General features: G+C 40.7%; 2 protein-coding genes across 3 annotated transcripts in view; one reads left to right on the forward strand and one right to left on the reverse strand.

Moving 5' to 3' along the window:
- Positions 1-152: 152 nt before the first annotated feature.
- LOC109482586 (uncharacterized protein C16orf96 homolog) lies at positions 153-23,673 on the forward strand. Of its 2 annotated transcripts, XM_019785369.1 has the most exons (23): positions 153-873; positions 8,943-9,047; positions 9,638-9,727; positions 9,968-10,081; positions 10,589-10,624; positions 11,140-11,316; positions 11,802-11,856; positions 12,448-12,545; positions 13,300-13,782; positions 14,077-14,121; positions 15,161-15,196; positions 16,512-16,958; positions 17,398-17,520; positions 17,793-17,867; positions 18,108-18,218; positions 18,724-18,908; positions 19,049-19,102; positions 19,368-19,469; positions 19,650-19,892; positions 20,788-20,907; positions 21,119-21,163; positions 21,279-21,366; positions 21,658-23,673. In XM_019785369.1, the coding sequence occupies exons 1-23, from the start codon at positions 403-405 to the stop codon at positions 21,961-21,963; spliced, it is 3,609 nt and encodes a 1,202-aa protein (XP_019640928.1). In that variant the 5' UTR covers positions 153-402; the 3' UTR covers positions 21,964-23,673. The 2 variants fall into 2 exon arrangements, with proteins under 2 accessions (XP_019640928.1, XP_019640919.1); XM_019785360.1 differs by lacking the exons at positions 10,589-10,624; positions 14,077-14,121; positions 15,161-15,196; positions 16,512-16,958; positions 19,650-19,892 and having other exon boundaries at positions 21,658-23,666.
- Positions 23,674-23,846: 173 nt separating this feature from the next.
- Positions 23,847-27,427, reverse strand: part of LOC109482569 (lethal(2) giant larvae protein homolog 1-like) — a 50,384-nt gene continuing 46,803 nt past the window's right edge. Inside the window, 2 exon segments of the mRNA XM_019785335.1 lie at positions 23,847-24,637; positions 24,972-25,090. Of these exon segments, the coding sequence (XP_019640894.1) occupies positions 24,530-24,637; positions 24,972-25,090 (227 nt within the window). The 3' untranslated portion in view covers positions 23,847-24,529.

The following is a 27,427-nucleotide window of genomic DNA, read 5'->3' on the forward strand; positions in this document are numbered from 1 at the left end:
ACTTTTTAGTAGGGGTGTAGTGTAAAGACAGCCGATTAAATATTCCGCAGAAATTTTGAAATACATAGAAATACTAAATACAAAAGAACATTCTTAGATATATTAGTATATCTGTATATTGATTTTCTCAGTAAATAATGTTAATTGACCGCAAAAGGAACTTATATGGACTTACACCCCTCCGTCGCTAAGCGAGTGGTTCTGCCTATGCTTCAGTTGCTAAGTGCGGAAACAAGACACATCCTGTAAATTGCACACTAAGGTTTACCACCATTTATTATAGAGACAGATAGGATCGGATTCGGGTCACTGTATCGCCGGTGGGGGCATCTTGGACAAACAGTTTTCCTAGCCGAAGAGACCGGTTCCTCCCGACCGGCACACAGCCACTACCGGAGAAACATGCCGCCTTCCACGATGAGACTGTCTGAGCTGGTGGACTTGTCGTTGGGCACTCCCGACATGGGGGTGGTCAACTTCAACGCCATGCACACCCTGTTCCACGCCATCATTGACCACCTGAAAATCACAGACATAGAAACGAAGATCGGCGAAGACATCCAGAGAGAGAGGGACGCGCAGTCGACCATGATTTCCACGCGCGGGAGCGGGAGCGATGTGAAGGACGGCCGGGACGGTGCACTATCCCGGTCCGCGTCGTCCCCGACAGAAGGGGAGTATGCCCAGCGGCTACGCCAGCTCGAGGACAAAATCTCTTCTCAGGAGATTCAGCTCAACAAGCTGAACGATCTCCCCAGCAACACAGATTTGTTAGAGAGGACCCGTTCGGAGGGGACCAAACCGGTGGGCGAAATGTGGCAGCTCATGCAGCTCCAGAGAAAAGTGGAAGCCAACGAGGCCGGCCTCACCAAGGTACGTAACAACACGGGCTCACCCTTAACGATAAGATCTCAGCTGCTGAGATCGTAGGTAATTTGCTAATCCTTCTTAGAAGGCGTAATTGTTAGCCAATGTGTCATGCTAAAATCCAGTATGATTGCCTTTTCCACACAAACATTACCAGACCGCTTTTCTTAAGGCGAGGTTTTAATAGACGTTCACACCTCATGTGAGAAATAAACATTGTGCGGATGGAAGTTCTTAAGCGACATCGCACTTAAAGGAGAAACGGTCGAAATCCGCTGAAAAAACGTTTCACTTTCTAAAGGAAAACAAAAACACTGCGCATTACCAGATCTACCTGCTTTGTAACCTGTCACAATAGAGCGGAGGTTTTTCAATGGCTCCAAATGAGCATTTGATAGGTGTGAAGGCAAATTAGAACCACTCAAAGAGCTTTAATTTTTCCCTTTCAATCAAAGGTCATTTAAAATTCAAAAGAAGACTGATGACTATAATGAATTATCTGTGCCCACAGAAATGACCATCCATTCCAATGTAAGAGAAGGTACAAATGACAGATAATGTGTTCTTTTACTTTCAAGTTTGGACTTTAAGAATTATTTGGAACCTTCTTTTGAATTCTAAATACAAAGAAAGCCAAGTCTTTGGTATGTGGTATAAGAGTATAATAAGGAGGTTTTTACACAACATTGATAACAGCCAGCTTTCTGTGTGTTAAGATATGTAATATTCTAAATGGGAATCTTGAAGATTTCCCCCTCTTCCTCTGTTGTACAAAAGTTAGGACCAGTGACTTGGTAATATCTAAAAAGTGCCATTCAAAGTAGCCTTCTTTTGATATACATGTAACTGAGTATCAGTAAGGAAATGGACTTGTCTTGGCTGGTACCAGTAGTAGTGTCAATCTAAATTCATGCATGAGGTTTGTTCAGCTGCTTTTCAAAGGAAGGAAAATTTGAAAGAAAATGTATTCTGTCCTTTCAGAAAGCCACATCCTGCTTATAATCTGCAAGTTTGTCATTGGGCTTATGACTCAAATGTGGGTGAAAGTTCTTGATCTTTCACCGCAGTGCCTATTCAGCAGCAACAAACTTTTATTCAAACTTCAAACTGCTTCTGTTACAACTGTTCATTCACACAGGCTTTCTGAACAGTGCAAGCTACCAGAAATATTCAGTGTAACTCGCAGAAAACGTAACATGAATATCGGAGACTGAATAAAAGAAAAGTCTCTCAGGTTTGAAACTGTGTCAGACATAATTTGGACATTTTTTCTTCCTGAGTGCACGTTGGAGTGGTTCTATGGCTCTTGTCACCTGTTAAGCACTGCTGCAGTGTACTTCAGGACTGTACAAGTATGTGAGCTAAGGCGGGCCGGTGTGTATACTTACCCCATGCATTCCGACGTCATTCGTCCGCCGAGATGTTTGAACTGCTCTCCCCGTGCCCCACCATGTATGGCCTGTATTTGCTTAGTCTTTCCAAGCCTCAATAGACAGATAAAACAGGTTAGAATAGCCGAGCCCCGGCACCGACTAAACAAAACCTGACCAGCTGGGTCAGTTTATCTTGTGCCCCCAGGCATAGAGAAACACTTCATAAAGGTGTTCTTCTTTTCACTTAAGGCTTTCAATAAATGTCTTAATTGTGACAACCTGTAAGAATTAATTTAGACAGATGATCTGCCTATCCTTCTGGCCCGCCCTTTGGCTATTCTGGCTCACTATCCTTGGCTAGTAGTGCTGTGTATTGATCAGTAATTGGTTATTGATCAATGGTGGGGAAATCTTACAGACACAGGAAAAAAAAACTTAAAACATACAAAAAGTTACCAGGGCAGCAACCTGCCTGTTTCCTAGCCTCCACAAGGCTTTCTTAAGGGGTAGTGATTGAATATGAATATTCCGCAAAAATTGGTCAATATTCGCCTAAAGCCAGGGGAGTGAGACACTGTAAGGATAACATATCTGAAAATGAACTCCATGGTACCATGGCCAAACTCCCCTGGCAAATATTTACTTCCTACAGCCAGCATAGTTAAAGTTTGTTAGAGACTGCCTGTCTACCTATCTGACTTGATTCTACTTGACTTGTAAAGCATTCAGCAAGGTAGAAAGATTAGGGAATGCAGTCCAATGCACCATGAACGAGTACACCCAAATTACACCGGAACAACTTCCTGTTCACAGGCATACCGACTGTTTACTGCTAAGTAACTGTAGCAACAAATGTCGTGTGGGAAATCAGGCTTGGAAAGACTGCAGAGGAAGTCACAAAGTTTTCACATTCTTGCATCCTGAGTTGTACAGGAATCAGCAAGTGTTAAATTGGGAATTTGTAGAAAATCCCTAGAAGAACTGTAACAGATACGCTATGACAGTAGGAAGAATGTCAGATACAAGGGAGTTACATACTGGAATCAATTGTCTTAAATGTGGGGTAAAATTACTTCTGAAATATTTGAATTGTATTAAACATGCATCAAACATCTGGAAATCCAAAGAAATGTTAATCTAGAAGTTCAAGGCGTCCATGTAGCGACTCGGATTTCCGTAGTCTGGCAGGTCTAAATGCAGCGGAAAATTAGAAAGGCACACCTACACTATGGAACAATGGTGGGTGGGAGAAAGGCTTTCGTGCTGATACTGTTTCTTCCCCCTGACCCCTGTACGTTAAGGGTCACGTGGCGAAGGGAAGGTTTGGTGGCATAGCAGCGTGTATTTACCCACAACACAGGGCCTTATGGGGTGGCGCTTGCAATTACTAGGCAACCCATGATTTTTCATGACCAGGGACCAATATATGGCCGACTGTAAGATGTATTTGCACAGGCCTCGAAACGTACGAATAGTTCAAGATCATAAATTTGGGATTTCAAAGCACAATTTGGTTTTACTAATATTGGTCATAGAATGCCATCTACTGGTACTTCAAAATGTTTTTTGCCAGCTGTCACCATAAAAATACATTTGGTTTTCTAATAATGGTGGATTTCAGGTGATCTATTTTCCTATATAAGTTGCAATATTCACTGTTGCTAGAAAATATCCTAATTTTACTTGTATTCAAGCACATTTCAAACACAAAGAATCTTTATATTGAAAAATATTTATAAATCGTACAAGCCCAGTCAAAGCTGCAATTAGTACTTAATAACAGCATCCTTTATCCCAACTGTTTTATGATTCCATAGTATCATGTGAATTTATTGACACAGCAAAAGTGCAGCGATTACATGCCCATTTGACTATTCTTCAGGAGTTGACATGTTGAACTTGGCACTGTAACAGTGTAAGGGGAGCAAACATTTGTATTGTCAAGTAATGCATGACTGCTGCAAACACCACAGGACAGGTGTGTTTCAGTTCATATAACAAACCCAGTCAAGGCCAAGATATACTGTCTGGCAATACAATACAGTTAGGATACTGTCTTAGGTTTCAGAGACAATTCAAACTCTACTACTGGATAAATAATGGAGATTACTAGACTAGTAGTACTAATGTTTCTTTGATAGGTTTCATATTTCTAAGTTACAGTAATACATGTATTCTACAATTTCACAAATTGACAACATGTACCACAGTCTTGGGCTGCCTTGTTTGATTCCAAGTCACATTCAGAAAACTGAGCCCTGTCAACACCTAGAACTCCTATCCTTTTCACAGTGATTGACACGGATATCTGGATAAAACTTCAAGAGTTTTTCTCCATAGAAATGAAATAGAGGCCAAAAGTGACTGGTAAGAGAGTGTAAAGAAACTGCCAGGTCATGGAATCATCATAAGAACATGATCAGAAGAGTTTACAATCATATTGAAATAATGTTGAACTTTTATGAAGAGTTTTCCATCATCATGATCTTGATGATCACTGTGATAACCTGGCCGGTGCTAGGTTTGTCCTTGGTTATCCTGAGCCCTCCCAGGGGCTTGCCAACAAAGCAATCTCCCCGTTTCCCAAACAGAAACCCTTCATGAAACATTCATGCCCCTCTTTACAGCCGTGTCTTTGGACCTTTGTATACTTGAACAATTACAATGGATCATTTCTACTGTTAAATCGAGCCCTTTTCAGACAGACAAAGGTAGATACCAGGTAGAATTGACATGATGAGTGGCTCACGAACATGCACCGTCCAGGCTTTGACAGGGTCAACAAATGCAGTCTCCTTGGCAACTGAGTTGCCATGGTGACATGGATTAGGCTAATTTCATTGGGGATGGTTGGCCCTAGCAACTGGTGCCAGGTATGCCGCCAGTATCTATTTGTACTGTTTGATCCCATGTGTGCCTTGGTAACTGTATCCTATGTGAAGAATTGGAAATTGATATTCAGGTTAGCATGCCAACACTCACAGTCGTTTGTATGGGCGAGACCTTTGCTCATTTATTATCACATCAAATGGTGGTGTTGGCAGCAAAAATGAAATTCTGTTGTACTTGATACCAGATTCATTAACTATCTACTGAATAAGATGTTGAAATTTCTATAATATACAAAAGATGCAGTAAGAAAAAAAAGGAAGGAAACATAAGGTCCTATTCAGAATTTTTTTCTCTCAAATTTCTATTGCACATTTTTTGGTATAAAGAGTCCTCATAGAATAGCCAAGTAGATGGTAGCCTAGGGAATATCACTTCTATCAAAAGAGAGTTTGATTATAAGACATTATAAGACAGAATAAGACATTCAATGCTAATTTTATCTGGACTTTTTAGCTTAAATTATACCATCAGGTAAACCAAAACAAATGATTAAATTTAGTATATACATATGTAACGTTATACAAAATTTCAGCCTCTTTGCATGGCTGTACCACCATGTTGTTCCATTGCGCTGATTTAATCAAAGTCATGACCACCAGTCCTTAAAGACAATTACTGCCACAAAGGGGTAATTTTTCTGCCGCCCGCCTCCCCTCAGCCACGAAGTATCAGGTGCCAGGCTATGTAATACTGTCAGTCACCAGCCCTTTTGAAACATACATTCAATATCAAAGACCGTATGGACCAGACTGATTATAGGCTTGAATTGCTTTTGTTTGCACAACCCAGATTATGAATAGAATTACATCACCATGGCAACTGTATAGAAAAAAAGCTGTCCGTCTAGTGCTATTGCACGTGGATGCCTTTCTATGACCCGTTTAACTTACGATAGTGATATGTCTAAACAAACAGATCACTGGCTCTCTGTCAACAAAAGGCAAGAACTCGGAAGGATACTTTATTCTATAGACAGACAAAAGATTTGTTTGTGGTGGTTGGACTTTTGTTGCGCTTTGCTTGGATTGAGTTTCAAGTAGGTCACTTCTTGTTTTGTTCCAGAGCTTTGTTAGGCTGTGAGCTGTGTTATATTGGGAAGGGGGATGAAATTTAAATCTCAGATATGAAATTGACATCTATGTGGGCAGCATTGCTTATCTCCTATAGCTAGTTATACAGATTACTGTCTGGATTATCTTTGATCCATAGCTCAGGATTGTATTGACAGGGTTTTAGCCATAATTGCATTTGGACATCTTCTGTATTGTCATACAAAAGCCTCAGAGATTACAAGAGAGAAATATCTGCAAGTTGCTGAGAACCAAATCAAACTTTTGATTGTGTTATAGATTGCCAAGGAAGAGATATGAAATAATATTATATTTGTTGGGAACTAAGGATTCTCAGGATTATCATAATTGGTGCTTTAAAAAAGCTTAAAAAGCAATAATTATTAAAATTAGTGCATCAGAAACCTTTCTTTTTATTGTAAAACACCTTACTTTGCTGTTCAATACCTTATCAGGCCCACCTATATCTTTTATGAAGCAAAGGTTTATTAGTCTGTCCATACAGTCAACATCTCCCACAGAGAATGCAGTTCCCAACAATCCTACGAGTCTGAATCATTCATGAAGATGGTAGAAAACCTGGCAACCGGCGACGGCAGAATGTTCCAGGTGTTTGTTTGAGAGCAGAATGTCACTCACGTTGCTATGATCAGAAAGGCCGGGCTGCATTCACTGCATATCCTTATTACCCTCCATTGAAGTCAGTTGGCAAACAATTTTTCGTGTGTGCAAACTTATGACAAAATAGAAAAGCGATTTTTCAAAGTCCTCTCTGCAAGGCATTTCATTTTTGAAAGCAAAGCATTTGATGTTTGTTGAACCCTCTCTATATATAGCCGTGCGTCAGCTGTCAATAACAGCCTATTCTCAGCAGGCTGTATTGCACTACAGGCAGGGACGTGTTCATTATTTTTGGATCCATCTGGTGTTTACGGCCCAATCTGTTCCCCCTGATTCTGGTGATCAGCCTTCACACTGCGCCTGGGTCACAACCCCCGGCTGTTAGAACAGCCATCGTCATGGCAACACGTAGCTGTTTGTTGCCTGTCGGGTCTGTCAAAGATGTTAGACGTTATCAAGACCTTTGTACCCATAACTCGGCAATGTCCAAAGGTTGTGCAGTGAAGTGTTTACTGATCTATAGATCTGTTCTCTGAGGCAAGAATCACAAGTTTAACTGTTCTGTTCATCTTTATAGTATACAGCCAAATAAATATACAGCTTTTAGAAAGCCTCTTGCAGTTTCAAACATTGATGCATCAAGAAGAAAAGATCTTCATGAATTATCGTTATAAAAACAGCAGGAGATAAAATGATTTACTTATTTAAAGACAATCAGCACCAAGGACATCACTAAGTGCTTCTTAATTTTAGGGTTGATGAAAATCCTCCCTTTTTATCAGCCTATTACTAGCTAGATTTACATAATGACCAGTTAATGTTGGCTGAACTAACAGTACTCTTGTTACTGTTAGTCAGAGAAGCATAGATTCACAGGTGAAGCATTGTCCCGTAAAAGGGGCACACCCAAAACACACTTTTCCTCTCTGGTGTTTTTGAAGTGGCCGTACCATTTTAAACTACGCTGCTTTTGAGTCAGAACAAGTGTACTGTTGTCTTTCGTCCCATAAAAGTCAGCGTCTTTAAGATGTTTGGCACGTCTTCAAACAGCCAGGACAGTGCTGTAGTCATAATAACGAGACAGGTGTGACCACAAACGTGTATGTCCACCCAACTCATCCAGCCACACCTGCTCACAATACTGCCCAGCCGAGCGTTAAATTATCCTTTTGCAGCGGCTGTCAGCGACCATTAATCTGCAGCCAGCCCCCAAGGCAGCCCCCAATCACTTGAGGGAAATTAAACCTAATTTATGGGTGTTACCTTGATTTGGTTGAGTCAGTACTATGTGTGCAGTAAGCATGGTTTAACTGAATCTGAGTTTGTAATGAGGGGCTGTTTGTGGTTACCAGGTTACTGTCTGTGTGGAAACAACATCTTGAAGGATGGAACTCTCATACTTCTTCAAATTAGTCTCCTGTTTTCTCAAGTCTGTATGAGATTATATTGGAGTTGGATTATTTATCGTCACTGATCTTATGTTACTTTAGTTTAAGGGTTGGTGTGCAAACAGCAGTGGTTTCAAACAATGATTATAAAGGGGAAAAATAAATGTACGCAGCATGTCAGAGACAAATACACCGGGCGTCATCTTGTATAACAGCATTGTCACATTTTTGTCCTTCAAGATAATAGTCTTATTGCTCGTCCCCTTGTACTGTTCAGAAATCAATCAATCAAGTTTCTTTTACTACAAAAGAAAAAAAGAATTTTTAATGTCGCTTCATTTTTCAACAAACCATTTTCTTGCAATTGACATTTTGCAGAGCAAGTGTGTCGTAAATATTGTGCTAGATAATGGGCATGTGTCTCTAGTTCCCTTTTGCAATCCAGATGACATTTCAAATGTTTGGTAGGTTCCATTTTCTCTGTTGAAATTCTGGACTTAATGGACAGAAGTGGTGCTTAACTTATTGGAAGACAAGTGTTGACTTATTGTGTACATTCATACTAGAATTAATGATTAATTTTGAAACATAGGGCCTATTGCCATGGTGGCAAGATGGTCTTCTGGTTAGGATAAATCCTTGCATGGGATTGATAATACACTATGTTTCAGTAGCATGATAATAATTTTAAGACCTGTGTAAGATGTTTCCCCATGTTCCCCATCCGACAGGCCATGTCCCTGATTGAGGACCTGATGCGGGAAGTCAACATGCTGAATGACAACAAAGCCAAGGTTGCCAAGGAGATGAAGGACATCAAGGACAGACTAGACAAGGTGAGCATGGCAGGGATTGTCTGGTGGGGAAAAGAGCACGTAGGCATAGGAAAATGAATGTTGTGTTTCAATTTACAGTGCTGAAAAATTTGGGTCAATTAGTCGGTAGGGATTGTATGTCCCTTGCCCCAAAAAGACCTAGGTGGGCAGGTTTTTGCTAGGTTTGCTTGGCTGACAGGAAACACAAAATGTTTTCTATTGTCTTACAGAGATTTAAGGATGTTGACTTGTTCATTGATACCGAAACATAAAAAAATAGCACCTTAAGTTTTTTTCTGTCTTTTTTCTTTTCAGTGCAAGTCTGTTAGAAACAGGTTTTGAAATCATAGATCCAGTGACTTTGATAAATATAATACCGGTATTTGGCTGCCTGGTTGATTTTTGGAGACTGAACAGATGATTTTCTGTAATCAGGTTGCAGCAGACCATTTCAGCACCAAGGACAGGTCACCACCTTATAAGTCAATCTAATCAGAACTTCAAAAGGCATATGTTTTGTCATGTGTTGTGATTTCTATTGTTTTTGTTGTTGCTTTTTTAGCAAAAGAAATGACAGAAAAACATGTAATGTTGAATTTTCCCCTGTACAGATGGACCTGACTTCACTAAGTGACAGAATCAGTGAACTGGAGAGCTATCAGGACAAGATGAAGAAGATTGATGAACTAGAGAAACAATTGGTAAGACATTTCACACTTCTTGCCAGCCAGAGGGAGTTTGCTTCTATTTTCTGCTGTTGTTATTCTTTTAACTCTTGAGTCTATAAGACATCACACAAACTGTGCATATAATAAGAACTTATGGTTGCATTTTTCTAAGGACGATGCAGTTTGAGCTATGACATCTGTCATTTTGTTTGACATTGCATGAGTTTAAGTATACTGGAACATGTTGTATAATGTCTCCTATCTATTGCACAGGCTGAATTAGCAGAACAGTTGAAGAAGCTGCCCACTGCAGAGGAGTTTGATGCCTTTGTCACGTGGCCTGTACTGGATGAGGCACTGAGGGAAGAACGGCAAAAATACATGGAGGTATGTAACCTTAGTATATCATTTGGGTGAAAAATTTATCGGTTACAGCGTTAGACAGCTGGTAGAAGGTTACAAGAGAGGGGATACTCTAGGATTCAATGAGCTTTTCAGTTCTCCTTTCTTTGATTTACAACGGGCTTTTTCTCTGTGAAGATCAAAACTTGCTGCTGGTAGAGATCAGAGACTGGAGGAAATTACATCTTGAGTCCACATGAGAGATGTGCAAACTCATGCTCTGAGCAGGAAGTGCTGCAAATTAGAATGGAGGCAAGCATGTTTGCCTAACCAAAAAGCTCTTGCATTTACAATGTATTTCATTTTATTTATTCATTGTTTGCTTCAGACACATGTCCTATATCCACAACATTAAGAAAAACAAAACTAACTACGAATACATAACATAAAATACTGCCATACACAGTAGTGGCTAAATTGATTGTCATGACAGGCTATTTGTAAATCCCTAGTATCCATGAGTAATTCTAATTCCTTCTTTTTCACACCCAGACGAAACCCACAGATGGTGCAGATGAGTCTGAAGTGGTAAGCTGCAGGTTTCACTTGGAGCATGGGATCCTACACTTATAACTCCTGCACTTTTTCCACAGATGTTTGGTTTAGATGAGCACCCTTCACCGATATCTTCTGCTACACTCAGTTCATCACTTGTCTTTGCATGGATTGTCTGTTCAATGGGAAATCCCTTTTAGTTTCTCTGTAGAAATGAATGATGTCTTCCACTGCCCAGCCTCTCTTCCCACAGGTTCAGCTGCATGTATACAGCACCATTAGGCATGCAACATCCCAATATCTTCTGCAGTTGTTTCAGCTTCCTTCATCTCATCACAATATTCCTTAGCATGCACACATGCACAGCAAACTTGCATGATCAACATTATTGCACATTTTTCTTCTCAATATGCTACCGTGACAGATATTTTACACTTTCTTTGATAGACCAAAAATCAAGCAAATTTTATCATTCAAAGTTTACTTAGACCCTTTTACACACAGTTTGATGCCAACATGGTCAATTTTTCCACTCAATGTCCCCACAGCTTCTAGAGCAGCTGAAGAGTAAGGACCCGTCACGTCCGCCGTCTGCCCCTCGGCCTCCCTCATCCCGTCTTAGCAGCGCGAAGGAGAAGTACCCTGAGGCACTGCAGGCTCTCAAGGAAATGGCAACGCTGTCTTTCGAACACGAGAAACTCTCAGAGCAAGTCGAAAAATTAGAGGTAAGTGCAACAGATCTTACTTAACTATTAAAGTTAAAATCCTTCCCACACCTTTTGGTGTATAGTGGTACTACCCATCTCTACTGGATTTGGTCAGGGGGTTATGTTAAATTTATTGACTTAATTGGCAGCTGCTGATTTTGTATCTTCAGTTTGTAGTCAGATAGTTAAGCTAATGGCAACAAGTATTTTGCATGTGTATTGTTCTAGTTTGCATAGTTTTTGTGGGATAAAGGTACTGAATTGGCAGAGAAAATGTTCTCCAGCTATCTTTGTAAAGCCTATTATTAGTCTGTTTATTGTTGGCTATGATCAAACAGAGCACAGCATGTAAATGTTACCATAGGGTTGGTATTTTCAAGGACATTATACAAATAATGGCCATGTCCTATTTTTTGACATTTGGAGCCATTTGCCAACAGTATCGCAGACAGCCTGTTTATCCTGGATTTTCATCGAGTTTCATTTTTTCCCTTTCTTTACAGGTTACCATGCCAACTAAGGCAGACAAGAGTGAGTTGGAAAAGCTGCTTGAAGCAGGTAGGCACTCCCTATGAGCACCTTAAGTAAAGTCTATAGCTTTGACTTTATGGTGGGTTCATGATATCATTTGCTGCAAAGCCTTTTCATTCTTGTTGAAGGTTGCTTTCGAAATGTTAAACCAAGGGAATCAACAGTGTAAAGTGGTTTTGTACATGCAGACAATGTGGTAATCAGATTCGAATTCTGAAACATAAAAAATACTTTTTTAAAAGAAAATGATATTGCTAATAATATTGCTAATGATAGCTACTAATACAGACATCTAATCATTTTCCCAAACAGAGATGACTTAATTATCATGACTCTCAAAACACATTTACAATGTACTTTCAACATTTTACCATCATAGATAGAAGAGTTGTGAATGTGACTTTGTGACTTCCTAATCAATTAATCAACCAATCAATCAATCATTCAATCAATCAATCATTCGATCGATTGGTTAAATGATCAATTAACTGACTGATAAGGCCAGATAACTTTTAAGCTACAGGGTCATTGTTTACTGACCACAAGGTTCTTCAATATAAGGTACTGTCTATAATCATGCCTGGTTTGGCTCATGCACCCCTCTACACATCTCCCCAGCTCTGGCCAATCAGAAGGTGGATGTCCCAGAAGACCTGCTGGAGCAGCTGGCTGCCCTGCGGGATGCTCTGGACATGATGAAGAACAGCAGGGACAAGGTGGGAGGACTAGATAAGACCAGACCCCTGATGTTGACAAATTACTATGAACATGGTACTTTTGATGTTATGAGCTATCAGAAGGTGTGGGAAGCCTTGTTATGGTACCAAGGCATCAACAACTAACAGATTCAGTGTCAGCAGTCCCATCAAAGGTAACAAATGTCTTAGCAGTGACTTCAAGATGCAGCTTATATGAGAAACAGTTTTGCTGAGGATCCCACTTCTGACACCATGTGTTGAAACTAAATTCAAAATCTGAACCAGATATGCCTGATTCTTAAAAGGAAAAAAACACAGCTTGGCTTCATATGGCTTCTCTGAAGTTATCACTGCTCAACACTGTATTAGCAATTGAAAGCATTGTATTGATAGCACCTAGAACTATCTTATTGTTGTGCCATTGACCTAAAACAGAACACAAAGTGTTGCTAGTGGTTGGTCAACTGACATGATGCAGGAATGTTCTAGAATGTGCTATTAGTATAATAATTGCATCATAGTTATTTACAGTCATAGCTATCACAGCACAGGGATTCCAGAATATATTCCAGGATCTGAACTGAAATTGTATAATTATTTCTCTTACAAAACACTTCCGATCTGCAAAAACACTGTTTTGGAAAAGAGATGGTTGTACAATTACCAGTTCAGCATCTCATGAATCTGTGCTTATGTAATGTATTGCAGATGCCTTGCCACTTCTCTACATGCTTTGTGTCAGCAGTAACTGTTCTATCTCTCTCACCCCCAGCTTGACGAACATTCTCGCATCCTGGACGGGCTCATAAATGCCCCTCCAGACTTCCTCACCCCTCCCTCCACCCCCCCTCCAACTGAAGGCGAACCAGATGCCTTCTCTCTCGCACACACCGCCACTCCTGTCCTGCCCCCTATATCCCCCACCCACAGTGCAAATGACACTCCCCCTCACAGAAAGAGACCGACCCCGCCCACCTCCCCTGTCCATAGGATGTCCGACCCATCCAGAATGACACCGCCCCCCTCCCCCGTACGCAGGATGTCAGACACGTCCAAACGTCCCCTCAGTCCCGTAACATCCGTACTCCCCTCCACTGGCCCCTCTAAGAAGACTTCTAGCACAGGCAGACTCATGCAGGACCTGAACCTGCAGATAGTGGGCCTGCGTGCCAAGGATGCCGAGCTGGAGAAAGACATTAAGAGCCTTAAGGATGCTGTCAGTCAGAGATTGAGCTTTACAGGAGTGCCTGTACAGGTTAGTCAGGACACAGGTATCTTCAGCACAGGGTGGTCGACTATCGCAAGTTTTCCCCTTCAGCATGTCACAGAGCAAAAGAATAAATATTGGAAGTCAGCAACTTAAACTGATCAATTGCCAGTCAAAATTTGAATCATTTTCTATACTGTCATTGACATAATAATTGTGATTACAGGTTTCAGATTCATTACATGTTATGGATTTAAGATTCACTGTGTTTTTGATTGCTTTGTGGCCTTCTACGTTCTTAGTTGTGTTCTTATGGGCATATTCTGTATCTGTCTCCTAAAGAACACTTCCGAGAATGAAACCATAGGACACAGCAACAGTTCACAGGTAAGGATGGTATCAAAATTTCCAAAATACATGTAATCCAGATGCACTCTAATCATAAAATCATCACCCAATGACAAATGAAATGACAGGTTTAAGTACAAGTATAAGAGCACCTTCAATGATCAAGTGGTGATGTGATTCATTAATTGACTGGCAATTGATTGCACAGGGTAATGAAGAAAGCACAGGGTGTTGCATTTTGACCATACAATGGTCTAAAACCCAATCACACAGTGTCCTAACATAAGGGTACAGTTTTGGTGATCACTCTCCTTGGTGCTGGTTTTAAGGTGGTTGTTATAGGGTGTCATTCAAAGTTGTCACAACTCACAAACTAACCGTACATGATAAATGCAACTAACCAAGTAACAAGTTATAACACTGGTGTCTTTGCATGAGGGATTTGGAATGGATGTTGTAACCATACATTTGTTATAACCTGACTAATGACTGGCAGTGAGAGCTTGTGTAAACACATTTGTTGGAAATGAAAAATAACACGTGGAGTCACTAAGAACTTTAAAACACAAACTTTAAATGTTCACAAACTAACAGTTATACCATTATGGATAAAGTAACATACCTGTAGCACATTATTTTTGTACAGGGATAACTTATGGGTCACCAGTGTAATTACTGTCAGCAACAATCTCATCAATTTACATAGAAAACAAGTAAAAATTGTCTCCAAATTTCTAGTGGATAACTGAATAAAAGAACCTAAACATGAATCTAAAAACACTAATGTTAGCTTTAAAAAGAACACCACCAGTGTCATACATAGAATTTCTTAAATCTTAGTCAAGAATTCATCAATTTTCAATGTACTTTTTATCTGCCCCAAGCAGCTTTTATCAGAAAATAATTTTTGCTTCTGATCAGCCATTAGTGTTTGAGGGTGTACTGCATAAAATGTTCACTGCCATCACAAGACATGACTTGCACCTTGCCGTGAGCTTTTCCATGCACCAGTCCTGCTATTGCTTTATTTTGACCTGGATGTGACAATTCTGTTCTGTGATTTTCTCTTTAACCAAAGATGGGAGATGAACATGAACTACAGAGCATGAACCAGGTATGCAGACACGCTGCTTTTTTCCACCTGCGTGAGATTTGAGGCACCATCCATATAGCAAGCACTGGAAATAATTTATTTCACAAACATTCCATGATATCATTGTACAAGCAACAGTGTTGTATTTATGCAACATTTTGGTTGTTTTTGTACCATGTCTGATTATTGAGCACACACCATCTGAGAATTCACAATCCCACATGGAGTCATTTCTTTAGAACAACAGCTTCTAAACTTGCCATTCAATGCGAAATTCATGCACATCATACATTTAGCATGGAAGACTTTTTCCCCATCTTAAAGCATGTCAAGTGCTTTGAGGCTTCCTGTGTACTGAAAATCAATGCTTGCAACTGAATTTTTTAAGCATACATTGTCCAGATACAGAGAGGTTAACTGTTCTAAGATGGGGGAAAAGTCATTCTATAGTAATCTAAGATTCCAGTGTACCAGGGTAATTTTGGTACGTGGAGGTATCTTTAGAGTGCTTAAGTGCTGTCATTGTACAAATCGTATTCTAATCATTTCCTTTTTTTTTCTTCAATTTCATTCCATGTACTAATGCAGAATTAGAAATCATGGCATAGCAATTATAACAGCTGGAGCTTGTTTCATCCAACATTGCTAATTGATGCATTTTCCTTGTAAACTTCCCTGTAGTATCAGAAATTTACCTAGAACAATGGATATATGTAAACTAAAGGTTGATACCAATACATTCAAATACACACTACCAGTTGAGTACATGCGGACATTTTGGATGCACCAAATAGTCTGAGCTACTGCAAAACGCTTTGTAATTTTGACACATCTTTTTGCATCTCACAAGCAATCGGCAGCTTGGTTAGGTGCAGATACTGAGGACACACAGACACAGCCTGCTTCACACACCTCAGCTTCCCCAGCAGAAATGCCTCCGTCTGAGGCACAAGATGAAATCTTGCAAGTGTATATAAGCAATGTTTCTGAGGAAACAAGCACTGCTGAAATAGTAATCAGTGAAAAAGCTGCTTTGCAAGATCAGGTGGGAAATTTGGGCAAATTTTTCTCTGCACCGCCTCACATTATACAGCCTTTCTGTAATTAGCACTTAAAACACTTGCTTAACCAATAATTGAGATTGAACCCTTTCAAACTTAATCACAAACATAATCATTTCTTGTGTTTCATTGTAACATGACAGAAAAATACACAATCATATAATTCTGATGTGCACCCCTCTATCATGTTAAGTTCTAGAGTTTTGCACGATGATGTGTGCCGTACACTGTATCGTAACTAAAGTAGATAAAGTGTCAAACTTGTTGCCTTCCAGTCTCAGACTACAGACACTGCAAAAACTCCACATGACAGACAGTCAACAGAAGTTCAACCTCAACCACCCTCTTATGTAGAGGGGCCTACACCTTCTAAGTCCCCAATGTGCAATACAGATATCTCCAATGATACAAAACCTAAAAATCTGAATGAAAATAAGTCAAAGAAGCAACCTTCTGTGATCACCAGAAAAGAGCGTCCTGCAACTAAGAGCTCTACCCCAGTCAAAGATGAAAAATATGCTAATAAGAAAGATGAAGGAAAAGAAAACGCAAGTGCAGAAATCGAGAAACCATTGCCAGATAATCAGCAAACAAATTCCCAGAAGACCAAGGCCCCCCAGGTGAATCCTGCTCCTCCAATGATGGCGAGACACACAAAGCTTGTCACCCCCATGGCTCCCACAGGGTGGTACATTCCAAACCAGAAGTCTGTGAAGATAGAGGTGGGAACTTCCATCCCGGCCCCCTTCCCCCTACAGAGGCACTGTTCATTCCATTCCACTGCTTCATCATCCAACATTTTTCCATCCCATACTTCATACTAACACCAGTTCTGAACTTGCACTTTGCTCATCAGGACCCCTTTTTATTTCCATCATCATACAAACAGCACCGTTTCTTTATCAACAATGTTCTCTTGGATTCATGTTATGTTAATGTTTTCCTCCATTATTCAGTTTGTAGCACCATGTTTATTGTGTTTCATCCTTGCATTTGACACTTTTTGTTGTTTATTTAACAATGCTTTTGTTGTTTTGTCCCAAGGAGAATTATTACCGTTTTTTTTTATTTTACAAAATGTCAACTATGGGAGGAATGTCTTTTCTCCTAAAGAATTGCCTTCCCAGAATGCTTCTCTCACCTACCCACAATCCCCTGCAGGATGGCGACATGTTGGCTAACCTGCAGCAGAAGGTGCTGCAGCTGCTGGCAGACGTGGAACAGCTGAACGGAACTTCCTCCGACCTGGTCCGGAAGAGTGGTGACCTTCAAAAGAGTACAGAGGTCAGTGGGTGCTTCTTTCAACATGCCTAGCATCAGATTGGGTCGAGTGGATTGGATCTTTATTATGCAGCTGGCAGACTTTCAGGCTGAATTTTGTTACTTGGTGTTTACATGGCTCAGTTAAGTAAACAATGACATATGTCATTTAAAACATACCATACAAATTCTGTGACAGTGTATACATGTACATGTATATCATTTGATAAACATTTTGTGACTTGACACAGGTATAGCAAAACCTGAGATCCTAACAAAAGCTACCTTATTTGCAGGCTCTTTATAAGGTTTGTGACAAGTTGAATGACACCAAAGCAGACAAGGACTATGTCACCATGGAGGTTGATGTGGTAAGCTTGTGCTTTATTGTTATATTTACAAACTTGTGTCCCAATGCCAATTGCAAGGGAAGACAAGGATACGAAAATGTAAAAAAAAAGCAGAAAATGTGTAGTCTATAATCTGGAGAGACTTTTTTGGAGGCAGTAGCTAAGATTTTATTGGTACAGTTTTCACAGTGAATTGAAATAGCAAAACATCACCTGATGGTTACTGAACTGAACTGATGGCTGCATTCTTTTGTGTCACAGAAAGCAGACAAGAGGGCGCTGGAGAGCAAAGTCAGCCGGCAGCAGTTTGACTCCTCCTTCAACGAGCTGAACAACCTGATCCAGGAACTGCTGGCTAAACTGGACGGACAGGTAAACACACTGTCACTTTCTCAAGTTCCCAGCTGCTTAGAATCTAGAACATATTTTGCAAACTGGCATTAGTGTTGTGTAAACATGGCCTACTCGCAATGGAAGGCATTTCAGCACCATGAAGGACTTGATGTCATGAGCTGGAAATTTGTAAGGATCTGAAAATTACTGTCAAAATATTTGATTAAATGCCAGAGTGTAAGCCTACATCAATTTATTTCTTGATTCTTAGACATTTTAATGTGAAAATTTAGCAAGTGGCCCAGATGAAAACAGAAGTATGGGTATAAAAACTTGAATTTCAGTAATACATGTACAATTGCTCAAAGTGTGTGCACAACCCTTAGACTCTGTTCCAAGTCAGTATTTCAATCAAGCATTATGCATAGTCAGAGAACCAAGAAATACATGTACAGATGATCTGGCCAAATGACTTCCAAGATTTCTTTGGCATGTGAGCTATTTGTCATGACCATGTGTAACACCAACACTGTCACCCCCACAGGATGGTCAGTGGCAGGACGCCCTGAAGAACCTAAGTGACGACCTGGACGGCAAGCTGGACCGGTTGGAACTGGATCCCTTCAAGGAGTACATCCAAGGTCAGCTGAACAAGCTGAACAGGAAGATGGCCAAGGTCACAGAGATTGAGCAGCAGAAGGAACTGGACGAGGCTGCAGGCTTCAGGAAGTGAGTTCTGTGTCTGTTTTTCTACATGGCAATTATCACTGAGAACCATTTCACAACAAGGCATCTGAATTTGTTCTTTGATAATGGCAGTCTTCTTTATCAGAATACAATTTCTGACCGCTTGCCCTTTCTGTTGACAGGCAAATGTTCAGGTGCATCTCTTGTGACAGGCCAGTGACTATGACTGCTGGAGGGTGAGTTTTTGTTACAGTGAAACATATAATGCCATAAATAATGTGTATGTAAAGAAGAAAATGTAAGTCACATCATATCCAGATTGTTTGTCTTACTGCTATTCTGTCCTTCTGATGGTTTTTACACAAATCACAAGCTATAGCTACAATGTTACTATTGTTAGTGATGAATAGTACATTTACAAGTCTGAATATTGCTGCATGTTGTAGAATTAATTTGATATTAACATTGTTGATTTGAACATTGCTGCTTATTTCTCACCAGGCCTGTTCCGGCATTGCCGAGCACCAACAGCCTACCGGTGACAGCAACACTCCGACCCTACACTACCTACGAACTGGAAAAGATTCGCCAGGAACAAAAGACGTATGTTCCCTGTCCATTTTCTTGTTTTTAACATCAGAAACCATGTCTTCTTCTTTCTTTGTTCATACATCTAGTTACGGTGTTGGAGATATTGAAACCCTAATTGATAAACTTGATCAGCTCTAGTTACAGGTTTAGCTTTAGATTTTGAGAATGCAATCAGGCGTTGTGTTTCAGTAGTCCCAGTGTAGGAAGCGAGGACAATGCGACCAGGTTTCAGAAAACCATGGCTATGAGGAAGCTAGCTAAGCTGAAAAGGAAGAACATCCACCTGTACAGGCTAGTTATAAACCAGGGCATAGACCAGATCATGGCAAAGCTCATGAAGAAACGCAGGCATCGTGGCAAGGACCAACTCCTCAAGTGTCAGGCAGCCAGGCTGCAGCCATTGCAAGGACCCACTGTGGGACCCACACTGCCATCGTAAGGTTTTAGATAGGGCCAAGTCTTCCATTGCAAGGTTTAAATAGGGACCAAGTCTTCCATATGAAGGCTTTAGATAGCGAACCACTCTGCTATCATAAGGCTTTAGATAGGGACCAAGTCTTCCGCAGTAAATTCTTAGGTAGGCACCAAGTCTTCGATGTTAAAGCTTTAGATAGGGAGGCAATAATTAGAAAAGCCAGCTGGTATGATCAGGTGCCAAACAACCTCTGGCCGGCCAAAGCACTCCAACCTATATGAGTATGCATGGTTACCAGGCTAACTCTTCCATCATAAGGCTTTAGGTTGGGACCCACTCTTCCGTTGTAACTCTTCCATAGTAATGTTTTAGACAGGGATGTTTTCCAAGTATGTGCTGGTATTTAGTCAGTTATTGCTTAGCTTTCATAGGCTTTTGTATGTTAGCAACAGTTTCTGATGACTTCTATACTTTTCTTTAGCTATCGTTGGAGACACAGAAGGTAACGAGTGCTTCAAAGTCATAACTCTCAGACCCACAACAAAACACATTCCACCTTTTTTTGGACCGTATTCGACAAAGTACAATCTTGCTTTCCAAATACATGTAGTCTATACCATATCATGTTTGTCTGCATGCCCAACTGGTGCTAAATGCACAAAATATAGTTTTTGAGGTTCAGCATATTCTATGATTGTACATGATTTACATGGTGTTGATTTTTTTTCTGCTATGCACAAAAGAACAAACATTAACTTAACAAAGATAGTTCCTTCCTGGTGGCATAGTTGAAGTTGAATGCTGTTGTATGTGTATGTTTATCTTGTTCTAGCCTGGCCTAGCAGGCTCCTTAGGACCTTGACCTATATGTGTGTATGTTGACAACTTGACATCAAGTTGTTTCTCCTGTTGTAGCCTGGCCCAGCCTGCCCCTCAGGACTATGACCTGTACTTCTCCCAGCCCCGCCCCTGTGGGGGGAGCCACACGATGACGTATCCCAACAAGAGATTCACCAAACTCACAGCTGGCGGACAGTGAGTCTTCTGTTTCCTTACATATTTCCTTACACCTTTGAGTAGTCTTAGACAGCATTTACAACAGTACTGCTCATGTGTTCATCTATTGACTTTGAAACCAGTTTGATAAATAAGTTCTGAAGGACATTCTCTATATCCCTCTCCTGCTCACTTTTGCTGGATTCCAATACAAAAACATTAATTTACAATTTGTCCTCTAATGTTACAGATACGTGGTAGAAGAGCAGCCACAGGTGCAGGTTTTCCATGTCAAGTAAGTATCAAAGTACCTCCACATCCATTTAAAAGATAACAAAGTTGGTAGACATTCTTGTTGCAGTTGGTGTACATATCTGTGTAACTTACTACAATTTTACATGACTCTCTAGGGAGGAGCTGGACATCATTGGAGCTGATGGGCACATCTACAAAGGCCGTGTGGAGATAGACGATGGGAGACTTCCCACCCTGACACAGGTAAGGGGACAACTCTCTTATCAGAACTGCTGCTGTCATGCATTAGATATGGCTATAATAATAATACTGCTTTCCAGCATGTTATGATTCTGTGGAAAGAGACTTTTACCAGCAGTAGTAATCAAACAATATGTTATGGCTGTTTTAAACTTTATTGTTAGTAAATGTGTATTGACAGAATGGTAAACTTAATGTCATACATTTAAAAAGGAAAGGTTAGGACATCAGGCAAGGTTAGGAATTGCCGAAATTGTTCATGTTGTTTGACAGTCAGTTTATTCTCATTAACAGCAGCCGAAGGCCCCGGTGTCGCCTGGTACTCAGAGGAGACGAGGACAGAAGCCTGCGTACTCCCCACGCTCTGACCAGCGCCCGTCACCGCCCGGCCGGCCCCAGTCCGCCCACGCCACCTCTCCCCGCCCCGGGTCCTCCGGCCAGCGACCCCACACCGCGGGCAGTCGGTCAGTCTCCAGAACCTCCCAGACGCACGTGATTGACGAGTCCACGGGGGAGCAGCAGCACTCTCCACCCCCGACAAGACAAGCCACACCCGGAGAGGGCGGGGCTGGACAGACAGAAGTGTCTGCCACTGCGTAACTTCACATAACTCTCCTGGGGGTACCATAGCCACACTACCATATATACACACTACCATAGCCACTTGTCCTGCTCAACAGTTCCTTTATGTGCCTGTCTTGGCAAGCTGTTTTTATAACTTTTTACTATTAAACAATTTTTAGCACTTCATGCTCACCTGAGAAGGGTACATTGTTGTTTGTTCAATTCAGTGTAAAGCTGGAGTAAAAGATGTTTCTGTAACCTAAGTGTTCTCTCCCCTGGTTAAGGTATAGTGAATGTTAGTATTTGTACAGTATGTTTAAAAGACAGTTTGTATAACCTGGCCATGTTTGTACATATCCCAACATGAGTCAGGGCCGAATTGCTGCTATGCAAAAGAAGATTCCAGTGAACGTATCTATCTATAACGTGAAATGTTTGTACATGTAGATGCATTATTTTGTGATAAATGTGTAAATTGCCTTTAAACAAGCTGATTTCACAGCCATGATGCTTACTGTACTGCTTTAGCCAATTCTGTGTGCTGACGCTTGATAAACTGTAATGCCACACTGTCAAGGGATGGACACACTGCACAAGCCATGTACATGTGAAAAATGCACCAAAAATAGAACTGCTTTCTGGTCTTTCTTATGACCAGAGTGTGAAGTTTGATATGGATTTATGAAGAATGAACTATCTGTACATAAACAAATGCTTGATGTGCTTCCAAAGATGATTGATGTACAATGCAGTTATAGAGAATGATGCACCATCAGTGGACAGGGAGGCTGACTGTTTCTCTCTCACTGATTCTAGCTTTAGTATTTTCAAGCCACAGGCGTCGGCCACTTGCCATAGCACCATGTGTGTGTGCACCTGAGTGCCTTTTCTAGAAATGAAGTATTTAGGATATTTATCAAGATGATTCTACACAACCCTGCTTTTATGCACCTGATAGAAGTGCAATATACCAAATATTTAATGTGCACCAGACTTCAGTGTGGTCCAGTAAACATATAACGTTAACAGACATAAAGTCATTATACTTTTGTATATACAGTAATGAAGTACACATCGAAGTCTCAAATGTTATATTTGTAGTTCCACACTTTTCAGCTTTTAAGAGTTTGCGTACTAGTGGTTCCCATGGAGTCATGCACATATATTTCCTGCTGTGCAATCACATACGAATGGCCAGTTTGAAATGTACCTTTGAATACTGAGTTTTAAGTGGTTAACATCTGCATTTAGCAATTGTTTGGCAAAGTTTTGCTCCATTCTTCAGGTGCCTTTGAAATTTAAATGCAAAGAATTTCACTAGAAAACAAAAAAAAGTTCAAGAACGATTGAAAGCTGGTCTGATTTGAAGTAGGAGTCATTAGGATGATTTGATCTTGTTGCAACTGAACATTTATAATGCTGCTTGCTTGCTTGCTTTCTTTCATGCGCTTGTGCCATTTCCATGTTTCCCTATTTCTGTATATTGTCAACAGATATGATTTGCAGAGAAAAAAAATGTTGACTCGATAAGAAATCTGCACCTCATCATGTTGTATATTACCTGTTTGTCACTGCACTGCAATGGGTTTGGTCGTTTTTCAGACGGAATAAACGACACCTTATCACCGTAGTTTTTACTGAGTGGACTCTTATTTACTGCGCCAGATTTTACCAGAAAAGCGATTTTACCTTTAAAGGGAAATTAAAGCTGTTGGTTCTATACTACAATGTATAAGTACACACTTTTTAGAATCATCAAAAATAAGTCAAGGGCTATTGCAAAGTCAGAATGCATCAGCCTCAGACATCTCTCAAATTGGGGGTGCGTACATGAACAGAGTAGCATACGTAATCAAGAAAACACAATAGTCTTGTAAGTAGGAAGTAGGAAGCCACTCAAAATCACAAGTGCACAACAGTTACATTGTAATCCTTCAAAATTTATTCTCCATCATCCATAAAAACATTGGTACAATGAGAAAAAGGTCTGAGATAAAAATTTTTGGTTTATTTCCACCCTACACCACGGCACACAGCACATAGTCAAGACCACCACCATTTCTTCAGATGCAGCTAAATCACAGGGACATCCCAAGTGGGGAGTCAGTCTTCAAGTAAATCACCAATTAGGTTCCACACAAATACTCAAAAAGAAAAAAGCACCCAAGCGAAAAATAAGTCCCAGCTTAAGTAGCCACATTAACAGTGTCAAGCGTGCAGCGCACTACAAGGTCAAAGATCATCCAGTGCTTACAATTAGCAGCCTCATGCGATATTGACAAGGCCTCCACCACAGCATTCTACAAAATGTACATTATTATTACCATACAAACAGGTTAGACCTCCAGAAAAATTCATTTGTTAGGGTGTTAAAAACTCTTTTCCACCATCTCGATCCTGATCTCGGCTAGAATTGTTACAGAATCAGTAACTTTTCAGTTCATGGAATGGTAAGCATTGATCGGTCAGCAATTCATCATTTTCATCCTCACATCATTCTCAATAGCAATTTTCAAACATGATTCTACAGAGCAGGCTATGCCTGGTCAACCCTCCTCCAACACCAGCCTTGCCTGGCTCATACTCTACTACTTCTCAACAACTACTTGTCGTCATCGCCCTCTGTGATTCTGAGTTCCTGCAGTGGTTCTGATACTTGTTGGTCCTCTTGGTCTTCCTCTTTAAGTCCAGTGGTCTTAGTTGTCGGAATCTGAAACAAGGAAAACCGACAACTTCAAAATCACTGCAATGAACCAATCCTGGAATGGACATGCATTATGTGCCAATCGTACTACTGTACTTGAACAGCATGCTTCACACTGCTGGTTTCTCCTGTGGAGTTATCCTAGCTACCCTCTGGTGCAACATCTACAGATGAGTGGTAGGTGAGTGCTGCTACCGTCTTCCACATGCAAGTTGGAACCTACAGAACACAGGTGCCCAGACAGACAGACAGACAGACGGCATGCAAGTGCACGGTTAGTTGGGGAGGGGAGGGCGGTTGGGAGGGGGAGTTGGGCGCACAAACCATTCAAGCATCTGACCTCATCATTAGCAACAATGCCTCCCTCTGTTTGTTCACTGTCTGCTGTTACAGCGTTTTCTGTTACAGCATCTTGCGTGCTGTTGGCTTGTTCCTCAGCACCAGCCTCCTCGTTAGGGGCTACGGGAGGGTCAAAGGAACACCCATCACTACTGCACCACCGAGAGGCCCAAACCTCACATGCCTCAAACCCAATGCCGGTCTGACACAACACAGACTTCATTCCAGACTTTCCTGATTAAAATTTAGGTCATGCTACAACCAAGCTGCAAGTTTCATGGCAGTTAAGACTTCAGAATCTTTGACTGCAGTCATGTCTGGAAGCTGTGAGGACCATAAACTGTCATAAAAGCAGTACATCCTCCCCAAGAATGATGCTCACTGCAGAGACTTGAGGTAAAAGCAGGAGTATAGAAATGCAGCACTGAATAATAGCTTTCTTGAGTCCACACAGTAAACCCCCATAGTAGGCATGTGGCATGCAGTAGTAGTACAATGTCATAAATTTTATTCTTATTCCATAAATACAGGTCTGCTATTCACCCATTAAACAATAAATTCAAGTGTGCATTCAATTAGTCTTAAAAATATTAATGGAACCATTACAACAAAAGCCTAAAAAAATTGAAAAAAAAAACAACAACATAAGTACGTTTTCTGTCTTAAAAATTTAACTTAACTGTAGACAACCTTGAGGATTAATAATGCAGGACTGTAAACAAAGGCACAGGCATCAAGACTTACCTTCATCTACAGCAGGCTTGTCTGCACTGCCCTCATCTGGGCCTTCTTTTGACCTACAGAACATGTCAGAAGTGTTCAAGTTACCACCTCATCTTGCCTCAATGGCCATTTGTCTTAGATGTGATACTAGAAAAATGATTCTTACTTATTCTGGATGTAGGTGACAAAAGTGACCACCTATAAAGAAGCACAATGATGAAACAAAATAACAGATGAAACAACCTAGACCAACTAAGATGTCCAAATGAAACCAAATACTAACAGTATGTAGACAGGAGTCCATTCCTCAGTTAAACTACAGAGAATATCTACTCAGCCACTTACGCGATGTAATCCTTGATTTCGTCCAGTGTGATGTCCCCGACTGAGTCCTTTGACTCGTCTGCTGTACTGTCCAGAATGCTGGTGTTCTCCAGGGTCTTCTGGATGTCAGCAAGCACACCTGTAAAACATCAACAACTCTGTACTCCTGCAAACTTCAAGTTTATCTGCCATTCTATACTGAGTACTAAAGTGACTAAAAACAAAGCAATCTTTTAAAGGTATTCTATACACATTTAGAGAATTATTGCACTGTTAGCTAACGAAAAAGCATCATGCTTTGTCTCTTAGTCTGAAGTTGGCTGCTTTATCTTTTTTTTAAATGTGAGGCCATGTTGATTTGATTATATGGATGACATCCTCTGGGAACCCCAAAACTGATGCGAGCGTGCGAATAAAAAAAAAGTTTTGCAAAAAAAAAAGTTGCTTTCATGAAATCTACGTTGTTATGAAGGTCGAACAAATGACAGAGTATGGTATGGCGAATAATCTACTCTTTAAATTCATTTCTTTGCATTTTAGTTTTCTGTTTGATTTTGGCATTCTACGACGTTGGAATCATTTTCAAATATTTTTTTTTGCAACTTTTGGTATATATTTGCTCATTTTGCAACCGTTTTGTACAATTTACAGTGTGGTTGGAAACTTTTTTTTTTTTGGAAACGGCCGAAAATTCATGCGCGCGCGGATGTCATCCATATAATCAAATCAACATGGCCTGAGGAATAAAAATGTTAGCTTACAATAGCTGGTCTTCCTACCTTCTGCTTCATGTTCAGATTCTGGCTTTTCTGGTGCTGCTGCCTCCTCAGCTGCTGCTTCTTCTGTCTCATCCTCACTGTCAGGGGACCAGGGAAGTATTTTAGTCAAAGAACCCAACATAGCTCTGTCCCTTTCCTTGTAATATATGCATGTTATACAGTTCAAGGAAGAGACACTGTGAAAACTGATCTGGACTTAACATTTTGCACATCATGCCTCTGTGCAAGACGAAAGAAGCACAGCCCTTCCTGTCAATTAGTGATTCTTGAAATACCTGTTGTTCTCCAATCCTCTCATTCAGGAACATTTGCTACACGCACTTTTGTAACATGCCTGGTAATGCAACTCTAAAGGATGTACATGTGTCTAATTCAGGTAAGATTTGGGACAGGAATTTCAGCCACAGAATCTTATCTCAACTGGACACTTGTCATTGATGTGAGTCCTGAAGCACCTTAAAATCACCATGTAAGACTGAAAGAAAGTGAGTGCGTAAGAACTAAACCACGGGCGAAGAGGCCCGGCTTTACACAGAGCATGCATTAGTGGTAATAATCTGCTTCCCCTCCTCCTGCTGTGCTGGTACCATGCAAGAGGAAAGACAGAACAGGGAGGAAACTTAGCCAAGAG

Source organism: Branchiostoma belcheri, unplaced genomic scaffold (assembly GCF_001625305.1).
Source record: "Branchiostoma belcheri isolate BF01 breed outbred unplaced genomic scaffold, Haploidv18h27 scaffold11, whole genome shotgun sequence".
Lineage (NCBI taxonomy): Eukaryota > Metazoa > Chordata > Leptocardii > Amphioxiformes > Branchiostomatidae > Branchiostoma > Branchiostoma belcheri.

Bases quoted from the DNA above. Each gene is read 5' to 3' on its own strand.
- LOC109482586 (XM_019785369.1), top strand. From the start codon at position 403: ATGCCGCCTTCCACGATGAGACTGTCTGAGCTGGTGGACTTGTCGTTG. The intron at 11,317-11,801 runs GTAAGTGCAACA...CTTTCTTTACAG, and splicing joins AGCAAGTCGAAAAATTAGAG to GTTACCATGCCAACTAAGGC. The intron at 18,909-19,048 runs GTGAGTTCTGTG...TTCTGTTGACAG, and splicing joins GAGGCTGCAGGCTTCAGGAA to GCAAATGTTCAGGTGCATCT.